At 39.4% G+C, this 11,103-nt stretch overlaps 1 protein-coding gene across 1 annotated transcript in view; it reads left to right on the top strand.

Moving 5' to 3' along the window:
- Positions 1-11,103, top strand: part of LOC108305229 (F-box/WD repeat-containing protein 12-like) — a 20,095-nt gene that overhangs the window by 7,880 nt on the left and 1,112 nt on the right. Inside the window, exons 8-9 of the mRNA XM_037736731.1 lie at positions 446-624; positions 701-831. Of these exons, the coding sequence (XP_037592659.1) occupies positions 446-624; positions 701-831 (310 nt within the window). The remainder of the gene's footprint in view (positions 1-445; positions 625-700; positions 832-11,103) is intronic.

The raw sequence follows: 11,103 nt of genomic DNA, 5'->3' as shown, positions 1-11,103 counted from the left end.
TCATCACACAGGCATTCATGTGAAGCTATAAATCCATGTAAACGGTCAGTCTGTAGAGGGAGCAGGGATTTCTTTAGCTGGGGGTGAACCCACCCCTGTTTGATTCCAATACCCATGCTGATATCTACCCCTCACTCTGCCCTCTTGGGCGAACGTGGAGATTTCCATCATGTTTCAGGGCCTGGGTTCCAATGGTCCTTCCCACTACACGTTTTGCCTCAAGGCCCAAGTGAGTGTTTATTGTCCACAAACTTCTGCCCCTGTGTCCTAGCACCTGTTACCACAGTCAGTGACACGTATTTGTCAGGCCACTGGACTAACCTTCATTTTCCTCCCTGGCATGAAGTCTGCAGAAGTGGGATCATGCTTTTTTATTCAGTGTAAGGATATTGTTCTTATTCAATGATCTGATCTTCACTTCCTTGTGTGTTTTACATGAAACCAGCATATGAGATCTCAAGTTTCCAGTTGGCACCTCATCTGGAGCACCCTAAATGGATAGGAGCCAGTGATGGATATTTGATTGTCTTTCCCAGTGGGCCATACTTGCTCCTCTTCAGCATCACTGGCTTCCTGCTGCAACGATTTCAGGACCATCAGACACCCATCAACAACTTCTGGGCGGTATGTATGATTCTCCTCCACTGCTTTGTGATCTGACTTTGACTCCTTGGCCACTAACTCTGGCTATCCTTGGAAGGATGCTCTCTATGTGCTCACCACATCCAACAACTCTGTCCACCTCTACATGTGGGAAGAGGGAGGCCGCCCTCCATACCTCAGGAGCTGCTGTCACCTGGACAATACATGGCGTGATCACATGTCACATGGGTAAGCTCTGCTTTGTGACTTAAAGGTCCCCTGAAAACTTTTCTTTTTTTAGGTGGAATATTGCCCTGTTGCCAGGCTAGAGTGCAGTGGTGCAATCTCGGCTCACTGCAACCTCCGACTCCCTTGTTCAAGCGATTCTCCTGCCTCAGCCTCCCGAATAGCTGGGATTATAGGCACACATCATCACACCCAGCTAATATTTGTATTTTTAGTAGAGACAGGGTTTACCATGTTGGCCATGATGGTCTGGATCTCCTGACCTGATGATCTGCACACCTTGGCCTTCCAAAGTGCTGGGATTACAGGTGTGAGCCACTGTGCCTGGCCAAAAGCTTCTAATTTCTACATCAAAATGAATGAAGGGAGAACAGGGATTTTATTTTTTTTTTTAAGATTCTTTGAGGCTAGCCGTCAATACACTCATGCCTGAAAAGAGAATTGCTAGTGTCCTTGAAGTCATAGCACTTGCAATAGATATTAAAGGTCTTCCCAAGGAGGCTTTCAATTTATATTCCCATAAGCAGTGGATAGATTCTGACCTCAATACCCTGTCTTGCTGAGTGGTACCTTTTGGGAGTCCATTCGTCACTTGGTTGCTGCTTCAGTGAGCTGCCTCTCCCTCCATCTGGCTGATTTTTGCCCCAGGTTTGTTTGCCTATAAATTGTTTTTCTTGAGATTTCTTGTAGTACATGTAGAAGTCTTGTGTCTTAAAGCTTTATAGACATTTTCTTCCAGATTATTGCTAGTCATCTTAACACTTATAGTGCTTTTTTGGCAACATCTAAGAAAAGACATATACCCTTTGCACTGCCAATGCCACTAAAAAGAATTTGCTGTGAAGGTTTATCTCCAATGATTCAAGTACATTGGCTGTTCACTGCAGCATTTGTGACAGTCAAGAGCTGAAGCTCCCTAACTGCCCAAACATGAGATTGTTTATATTACCGTCGTATATCCACACAAGGAAGTATCATGCAGCTGGTATTAACTTTTTAAAAAGGAGAATGTCTATGTTCAGATAAGTTATTTCTAGTGTTTTGAGGCAAAAATACTTTAAGTATCTGTAATCATGCTTAGCTGACTTTCATGGTTTTTGCTCTCTGTATCATGTCAATAAATCTTAGCCTACAGCAATCGTAAATACTTATTTCCTTTCAGTAATTTCAAATACTTCCCTGGATTTGTTTTCTCTCTTCCATTTGAATGGGTGTATGGTGACTCCTGATTGTGATATTTACCATGTCTTTTCCCAATGACATTGAGCAATGTTTTATTTCCCATCTACATATCTTCTTTGATGCATTTCTTCAAATCTTTGGACCTATTTTTTAATTGGGTTGTTAATATTGAGATTCTTAATATTGAGTTTTGATAGCGGTTTATAAATTTGGCGTACAACTCTTTTATCCGATAAGGGTTGGCAAATATTTTCTCCCACTCTGGTTTGTCTTTCTATTCCCTTCATAGTGTCTTTCAAAGAGCAAGTGTTAACTTTGAAGTACAATTTTCCTTCTAAAATGACTGGGCTTGGGGGATTGTATCTACGAAATCTTTGCCTAACCCAAGATCACAGAGATGTTCCAAAATTTCCTCTAAAAGTTTTATAGTTTTAAGTTTCACATTTATGTCTCTGATGCATTTTGAGTTAAATTTTATAAGAGGAAGGGAAAGATCAATGTTTGTTTTTTGCATATGACTATTCACTGATTCAGCACCATTTGTTAAAAAAAACTCTTCTTTCTCCATTGAATTGCCTATGTACCTTTGTCCAAAATCAACCATATTTACATAGGCTAATTTTCAGACATTCTCTTTTGTTCCAATCATCTCTATGTGTATCTCTTATCAAATAACATACTACATTGAAAATATAACTTTATAGAAACTTTGAAATCAGATAATGTGAGTCCTCTAATTTGTTCTTTTCCAAAATTATTCAGACTATTCTGATTTCCTCATTTTCCAAGTGAATTTTAGAATTGGTTTGTAAATTGTTATAAACATTCTGCTGAGGTTTATATTGAAATTTGTTTGAATCTAGAGAGTAATTAGGTGGAAATCGGCATCTTTACTATTTTGGCTCTTTAAATACATGCACCTGAATGTCTCTTACTGTTTTTAGGCCATCTTTAATTTATCAGTGTTTTTGCAGTTTCATAGGATAAAGATCTTGCACATATTTGTAAAATTTATACTTAAATATTTCATGTTTTTGGTGCTATTATAAAGAGTAGTGGCTTATTTCCATTTCCATTTTTCATTACTAGTATATAGAAATCTGACTGACTTTTGTATATTGACCTTGTATCCTGCAACCTTGCTAAACTCATTTATTCTAATAGCTTTTATTCATAGATTGGTAGATACTTTGTGCTTTCTCTATGTAGACAATCGCATCATCTGTCAGTACAGTTTTCTTTCTTTTTGTTTTTTTTAGATGAAGTCTCCCTCTGTCACTAAGGCTGGGGTGCAGTGGCATGATCTCAGCTCACTGTAACGTCTGCCTCCTGGGTTCAACCAATTCTCTGCCTCAGCCTCCCTAGTAGTGGGATTACAGGCACACACCACCATGCCCGGCTAATTTTTTTGTATTTTTAGTAGAGACGGGGTTTCACCATCTTGGCCAGGCTGATCGTGAACTCCTAACCTCACGATCCACCCACCTTCGCCTCCCAAAGTGCTGGGATTACAGATGTGAGCCACCACACCCAGCCTTTGTCTTTTCCAATGTATGCCTGGTTGTTCTTCCCTTACTGCATTGGCTATAACCTCCTGTGTGGCATTGGAGTGGAGAGCCAATATCCTTGCATTGCATGAAAAGTGTTTGATCTTTCACCATTATTACTATGTTCACTGTATGTTTTTGTAGATGTTCCTTACTGGATTGAGGATGTTCTCTTCAAGTCCTAGATGTCTGAGAGGTTTTTCAAAAAAAAAAAAAAATGAATAGATGTTGAATTTTCTCAAAGGCATTTTCTGCATAAATTGATATGAGCATATGGGTTTTCTTTTTTAGATTATTAGTAAGGTGAATTATATTGATTTTCTTTTTTGTTAGTGGTCAGGACAGAGTATCTTATTAAGCTTTAACAAATTATATATTTATGGGGTACAGTGTAATGTTTTAGATGTATATATTGCAGAATGATTAAATCAAACTAATATATCAGTTGCTTCAAATGCTTATTTTTATGGTAAAAATACTTAAAATCTACTCTCAGCAAATTTGTAAATATGATACGCTATTAGGAACCACGGTCACCATGCCGTGCCGCAGATCTCTGCAACTGATTCCTCCTGCCTAACGGAAACGCTGGGCCCTTTGACCAACGTCTCCTTGTTCCCTCTCCCTCCTGGCCTCTGTTACCCACCATTCTACTCTCTGCTTCTGTGTGTTCGATTTTTTTTTTTTCTTTTTCGAAGAGTCACACATAAGTGAGATGATGCAGTATTTGTGTTTCTGTGCTTGGCTTAGTTCCCTGAACATAGTGACCTCCAGCTTCATCCATGCTGTTGCACATGACAACATTCCCTTCTTTCTAAGGCTAAATGGTATTCCAGTGTGTGTGTGTGTGTGTGTGGGTGGGTGGGTGTGTGTGTCTGTCTCTGTGTGTGTGTCTGTCTCTGTGTGTGTGTCTGTCTCTGTGTGTGGGGGTCTCTGTGTGTGGGTGGGTGTGTCTGTGGGTGGGTGTGTCTGTGGGTGGGTGTGTCTGTGGGTGTCTCTGTGGGTGGGTGTGTCTGTGGGTCTCTCTGGGTGTGTGTGTGTGTGGGTGTCTCTTCGTGTGGCTCTCTGTGTGTATGTGTGTCTGTGTGTGTGTGTGTGTTGTGTGTGTGTGTATGTGTGAGTTCTTTGTGTAATTTTGGTGTTAGGATAATGCCTCATAAGATGAGGGGGAAGTGCTCTCATCTTCCATTTTCTGGCAAAGATTGTGTAGGATGGGTGTTATTTCTGCCATAAATGTTTAGTAAACTTCTTCAGTAGAATAGTCTGGGCCTGGAAATGAGTTTTTTTGAAAAGTTTTTAAGCTATAAATGCCTTAATAGTTATAGTACAACTCAGATTCTCTACTTTATGATGGGTGAGTTTTTGTGGTTTGAATTTGCAGCAAACAGTCATCTTATCTAACTTGTCAAGTGTGTGTCGATTTGTTCCTTTCAATTCTCTTAATGCCCATAAAATTTGTAATATGAGCTCCTTAATTCATAATATTGGTAATATGTGTCGTTTTGTGTTTTTTTTGTTTTTGTTTTGTCTTTTTTTTGGTCAGCCGTGGAGCTTATTAATTTTAATTGTCTTTTCAGAGAAACAGCTTTTGTTTCCTTTTTATTTTATTTATTTATTTTTTTACAACCCCTATTTCGCCATTCTCAATTTATCTATGTTGGCTTTTAAATTTTATTATCTTGCTTCTGGTTATGTTTATTTTGCTATTTCTTCTGGTTACTTTTATTTTGCTAATGTTTCTAGTTTTTGTTTGGTTTTGTTGTTGTTGTTGTTTGTTTTTTAAGAGACAGAGTCTCAGTCTGTCAGGCTGGAGTACAATGGGGTGTTAGCTCACGCAACCTCTGCCTTCTGGGCTCCAGTGATCCTTCCACCTCGGCCTCCAGAGTAGCTTGGATTACAGGGGCACACCACCATGCCAGGCTATTTCATTTTTTGTAATTTTTCTTGAGAGAGAGATGGGGTTTTGCCAGTTTGCCCAGGCTGGTCTTAAATTCCTGGGCTCAAGCAGTCTATCTCAGCCTACCAAATTTCCGGGTTTACAGGCATGAGTTACTGTCCCTGACCTTTTTTCTAGTTTCTTAAGGTGGATGCTTAGATTATTGATTTCCGACCTCTATTTTAAAAATATAAGTGTTTGTTGTTCTAAATTCTCCACTAAACACTGCTTTAGCTGCAAGCCTCAGATTTTGATTTTCATTTTCATTCAGTTCCATATACTTTATTTCCCTTTTCCTCCTTGAGCCATGGACTTTTCTGAAGTATGTTTAATTTCTAGTATTGGAAATTTTATTGTAATCTTTTTGGTTGTCAATTTCTAGTTTAAAGCAATTATGGCCAGAGAGCATACTCCAAATTTTCTTCTTTTACATTTGTTAAAATTTGTTTTGTGACCCAGGATATGCTCTATCTTGGTGAATGTTCCATGTAAGCTTGAAAAGAATGTGTATTGTTCTCTTGTCGGGCACAATGTTTTATAAATGGCAATACGTCACCTTGGTTGATCTTCTTGAGTTCTTCTCTATTCTTTCTGATTTTCAGTCTAGTGATTCTACCCATTGAGAGACAGTTGAATTTCCTATTGTGGATTCTTTCTCCTCTTGGTTCTATTAGTTTTTACCCCATATATTTTGCAGCTCTGTAGCTTGCTACGTACACATTTAGGATTAATGTATCTTCCAGGTTAATTGGTCCTTCTGTTTTTGTGTAATGTCTCTCCTTGTCCCTGGTAATCTTCTTTGCCCTGAGGTCTACCTTAATACTAATTTAGCCACTCCTGCTTTCTTTTGGTTAATATTTGCATATTATATTTTCCATTTGTTTACTTTTAACCTACATATATTATTATATTTGAAGTGAGTTTCTTGTAGGTAGAATCTCTTTGGGTCATGCTTTTTATCTATTATGCCAATCTTTTTTTAAGCTTAAAAACAAAAGTTTACTTGACACAGAAAACTTGTATATATTTGTGGGGGACAATATGATGATTTGTTGCGTGTAAACACTGAAATGATCAAATCGGGCTAATTATCCATCACTTCAAGTATTTATCATTTATTTGTGGTGAAAACATTTAAAAATCTCTTCAAGCTATTCTGAAATGTATAATATGTTATTATTAACTATAGGCACCATGCTCACCAGAATTTATTCCTCCTGATGAACCAAAGCTTTGTACCCTTTGACCATCACTTCTCTGTTCCCTGCTAGCCCCCTGCTCTGACTCTGCCCAGGCTCTGGAACACCTTTCTATCTTCTATATCCATGAGTCTAACTTACTTAGATTCCATATATAAGTGAGATCATCAGGTATGGTGCCTCACACCTGTAATTTCACCACTCTGAGAGGCCAAGGTTGGGGGATTGCTCGAGTCCAGGAGTTCAAGGCTACACTGAGCTGTCCATGTTTGCCCATTTTTAAATGGGTTTGTTTTTTGCTTGCTAAGTTCCCTAGAGATTCTGAATATTAGACCCTTATCAGATGCTCAATTTGTGAATATTTGTAACCATTCTATAGGTTGCCTGTTTACTCTGTTGTTAGTTTCTTTGGCTGTGCAGAAGCTTTTTGTTTTGTTTTGTTTTTTGAGATGGAGTCTCACTTTGTCATGCAGGCTAGATAATAGTGGCACAATCTTGGCTGTCTTCAACCTCTGTCTCCTGGGTTCAAGCGATTCTCCTGCCTCAGCCTCCTGAGTAGCTGGGATTACAGCCATGCATCACCACGCCCAGCTAATTGTATTTTTAGTAGAGATAGGGTTTTACCATGTTGGCCAGGCTGGTCTTGAACTCCTGACTTCAAGTGATCTGTCCACCTCAGCCTTCCAAACTGTTGGGATTATAGGTGTGAACCACCGTGCCCAACCTGTGCAGAGCTCTTTTGTTTAATTAGGTCCTATTTGTCAATTTTTGTTTTTGTTGTAATTGCCTTTGAGGACTGAGTCATACATTATTTCCCAAAACCAACACTGTTATCTAGAATAGTGTTTCCTGGTTTTCTTCTAGGACTACTGTAGTTTTGGGTCTTACAGCTAAATCTTTAACTCATGGTGAGTTGATTTTTATGCCTGGTGAAAGTTAGGGGTCCAGCTTCATTCTTCTACATATGGCTAGCCAGCTATCCCAGCACCATTTACTGAATAGGGAGTCTTTACCCCATTATTTATCCTTGTCAACTTTTGTTGAAGATCAGTTGGCTGCGGGTGTGTGGCTTCATTTCTGGTTTCTCTTTTCTCCTCCTTGGGTCTTTATTCTGTTTTTGTACTAATACCATGCTAATTTGGTTATTATAGCTTTAAAATATAGTTTGAAGTCAGATAAGGTGATGCCTCTGGCTTTGTTCTTTTTCCACCAGATTGCTTTGGCTATTCAGGCTCTTTCCTGACTCCATATAAATTTTAGAATACGTTTTTCTAGTTCCGTGAAAAATGACACTGGTAGTGTTATAACACTGAATCTGTTGATTGCTTTGGGCATTGTGGCCATTTTAATCATATTGCTCCTTGTAATCCATGAGAATGAAATGTTTTTCCCTTTTTTTAATGCCACCGAGATTTCTTGTGTGTTTTGTTTTTATTTTTTTGAGACAGAGTCTTGCTCTGTTGCCCAGGCTAGAGTGCAGTGGCACAATCTCAGCTCACTACAAAATCCACTTCCCAGCTTCAAGTGATCCCCTTGCCTCAGCCTCCCAAGTAGCTGGGATTACAGGTATGTGCCACCACACCTGGCCAATTTTTTTTTTAGTTTTAGTAGAAATGGAGTTTCGCCATATTGACCAGGCTGGTCTCAAACTCCTGACCTCAAATGATCTGCCTGCCTTGGCCTCCCAAAGTGCTGGGAATACAGGCATGAGCCATGGCATGCAGCCTATGATTGCTTCTACCAGTGTTTTATAGTTCTCCTTGTAGAGATCTTTCAACTCCTTGGGTACATGTATTTCTAATTTATTTTGGGGGATGTTCTTGTAAATGAGGTTCTATTCTTGATTTGGCTCTCAGATTAAACCTTATCAGTATATGGAAATGCTACTGATTTTTGTTTGTTGATTTTTGTATCCTGATGTCCTGAAAACTTACTGAAGTTGTTTTCTGTTCCCAGATCATATGGGCAGTCTTTAGGGTTTTCTTTGTATAGAATCATTGTCACGGAGCATAGTGGCTCATGCGTGTATTCCCAGTGCTTTGGGAGGCTAAGGCAAGAAGATCACTTGAGCTCAGGAGTTCAAGACCAGTCTGGGCAACATACAGAGACCCTGTCTCTACAAAACAAAAAAATAAATAAATAAAAATAAAAATAAAAACTAGCCAGGTATGGTAGCGTGCATCTGTGTTCCCAGCTACACAAGAAGCTGAGGTGTGAGGATCATTTGAGCCCAGAAGTTGAGGCTGCAATGGGCCATGATTGTGCCACTGCACTCCAGACTGAGTGACACAACATGACCCACTTTGGGGAAATTAAAAAATACATTTTATATATATTGAATCATAATGACATATTATCTACAAAGAGAGATAGTTTTACTTCCTCTTTTCCTATTTGAATGCCCTTTATTTTTCTCTTGGCTGATTGCTGTAGCTAGGACTTCCAGTACTATGTTGACTAGGAGTGGTGAGAGGAGGCATCCTTGTCTTCTGCCAGTTCTCAAAGGGAATGCTTCCAGTTTTTGCTCATTATGACATTGCCTGTGGATTTGTCATTGATGGCTCTTATTTTGAGGTATGCTCCTTCGATGCCTAGTTTCTTGAAGGTTTTTGTCACAAAGGGATGTTGGATTTTAACGAAAGTTTTTTCTGTGTCTATTGAGATGATCATACGGTTTTTCATTTTTAATTATGTTTATGTGGGGAATCATATTTATTGACTTACATGTGTTGAACCAACTTTGCTGTCAGGAATGAAGCCTACTTGATCATGGTGAATTAACTTTTTGATTTGCGGATTCAGTTTCCTATTATTTTTGAGGATTTTTGCATCTACATTCATCAGGTATATTGGCCTGCAGTTTTCCTTTTTCATTGCCAATATCATTTATTGAAGAGACTGTCCTTTCTCCATTGGGTGTTCTCAGTAATTTTTTTTTTAACAAATTTCAATTGACCTTAAATGTGAGGGTTTATTTCTGGGCTTTGTGTCCCATTCCACTGGACAATGTATCCGTATTTATGTCAATACAATGCTGGTTTTTTTGTTTGTTTATGGTTTGTCTTTGGGGATAAAAATACAAGAACCATAATGTTTTGATTACTATAGTTTTGTGATGTATTTTAAAATCTGACAGTGTGATGCCTCCAGCAAATGTGGTCAAATTCTTCTTGCTCAAGATGGCTTTGGCTATTTGGGGTCTTTCTACACTCTGTGTGCTTTTTTTGTTGTTTGTTTATAACATTCTGCTGCTGACCAGAGATACTCTGTTTTAATTGGTGTATTAACTTCTTTTATTTTAGCTTTTGTAAAATGTTGTGCCTCTTCCTTCTGGCTTCCATTATGTTCGATGAGAAATCCGTTGTCATTCAAATATTTGTACCTCTCTAGATAATGTGTCATTTTGTTCTGGCTGACTACAACTACAAGTTATTTCCTTTGTTTTTAATTTTCAGAAACTTGATTACCATATTTCTTTGACTCAAATTATTTCTTTGAGTTTAACCTGTTAGGATTTGATTAACTTTTTGAATCTATAGGTTTACAAATCTGGGGGACATTTTCAGCATCTCTGCAGTGCTTGGGGGGCAGAGGAAAAGGTATCATTTTTTTCTTTTTCTTTTTTTCTGACATGAAGTCTCATTCTGTTGCCCAGGCTCGAGTGCCAGTGGCATGATCTCGGCTCACTGCAACCTCCAACTCCTGGGTTCAAGTGAATCTCTTGCCTCAGCCTCCCAAGTAGTGGGGCTATAGGCATGAACCACCAGGCTCAGCTAATCTTTGTATTTTTAGTTGAGACAGGGTTTTTGCCATGTTGGCCAGGCTGGCCTCCAACTCCTGACCTCAGGTAATCCACCCACCTTGACCTCCCAATGTGCTGGGATTAGAGGTATAAACCACCACACCTGGCCTGGGGTATCATTTCTACTTACCTCAGTGCACTGGGGAAGATGGTCAAGAAGACTCCATCCTAGTGTCTTCAGGGCCTGGTGGGGAGGGTAAGAAATGACACCTTTACTTGAGTTAGTGCAAGGTAGGGTTGTTCAAAGGGTACCAACCCTACAGTTTCTGGACTCCTGGTGGAGAGGGGTAAAAGTGTCACTTCACCAAGTGTGGTGGCACGTGCCTATTGTCCCAGCTACTTGGGAGGTTGATGATAGAGAATCCCTTGAGTTCTGGAGATCTGGGCTGTAGTGTGCTGTTCCAATCAGGTGTCCATACTTAGTTCATCATCAATATAGTAACCTCCTTGGAGCGGTGGACCACCATGTTACCTAAGGAGGGGTGAACTGGCTTGGGTGAGAAATGGAGCAGGTCAAAACTGCCGTGCTGATCAGTAGTGGGTCATGCCTGTGAACAGCCACTGCACTCCAGCCTGGGCAATATAGTGAGACCTTCCTTCTTAAAAAAA

The sequence above is a fragment of the Cebus imitator genome, unplaced genomic scaffold (assembly GCF_001604975.1).
Source record: "Cebus imitator isolate Cc_AM_T3 unplaced genomic scaffold, Cebus_imitator-1.0 Scaffold0, whole genome shotgun sequence".
NCBI classification, from domain to species: Eukaryota; Metazoa; Chordata; class Mammalia; order Primates; family Cebidae; genus Cebus; species Cebus imitator.
Note: the sequence above shows the minus strand (reverse complement) of the source record. Positions and strands in the feature narration are given on the sequence as shown.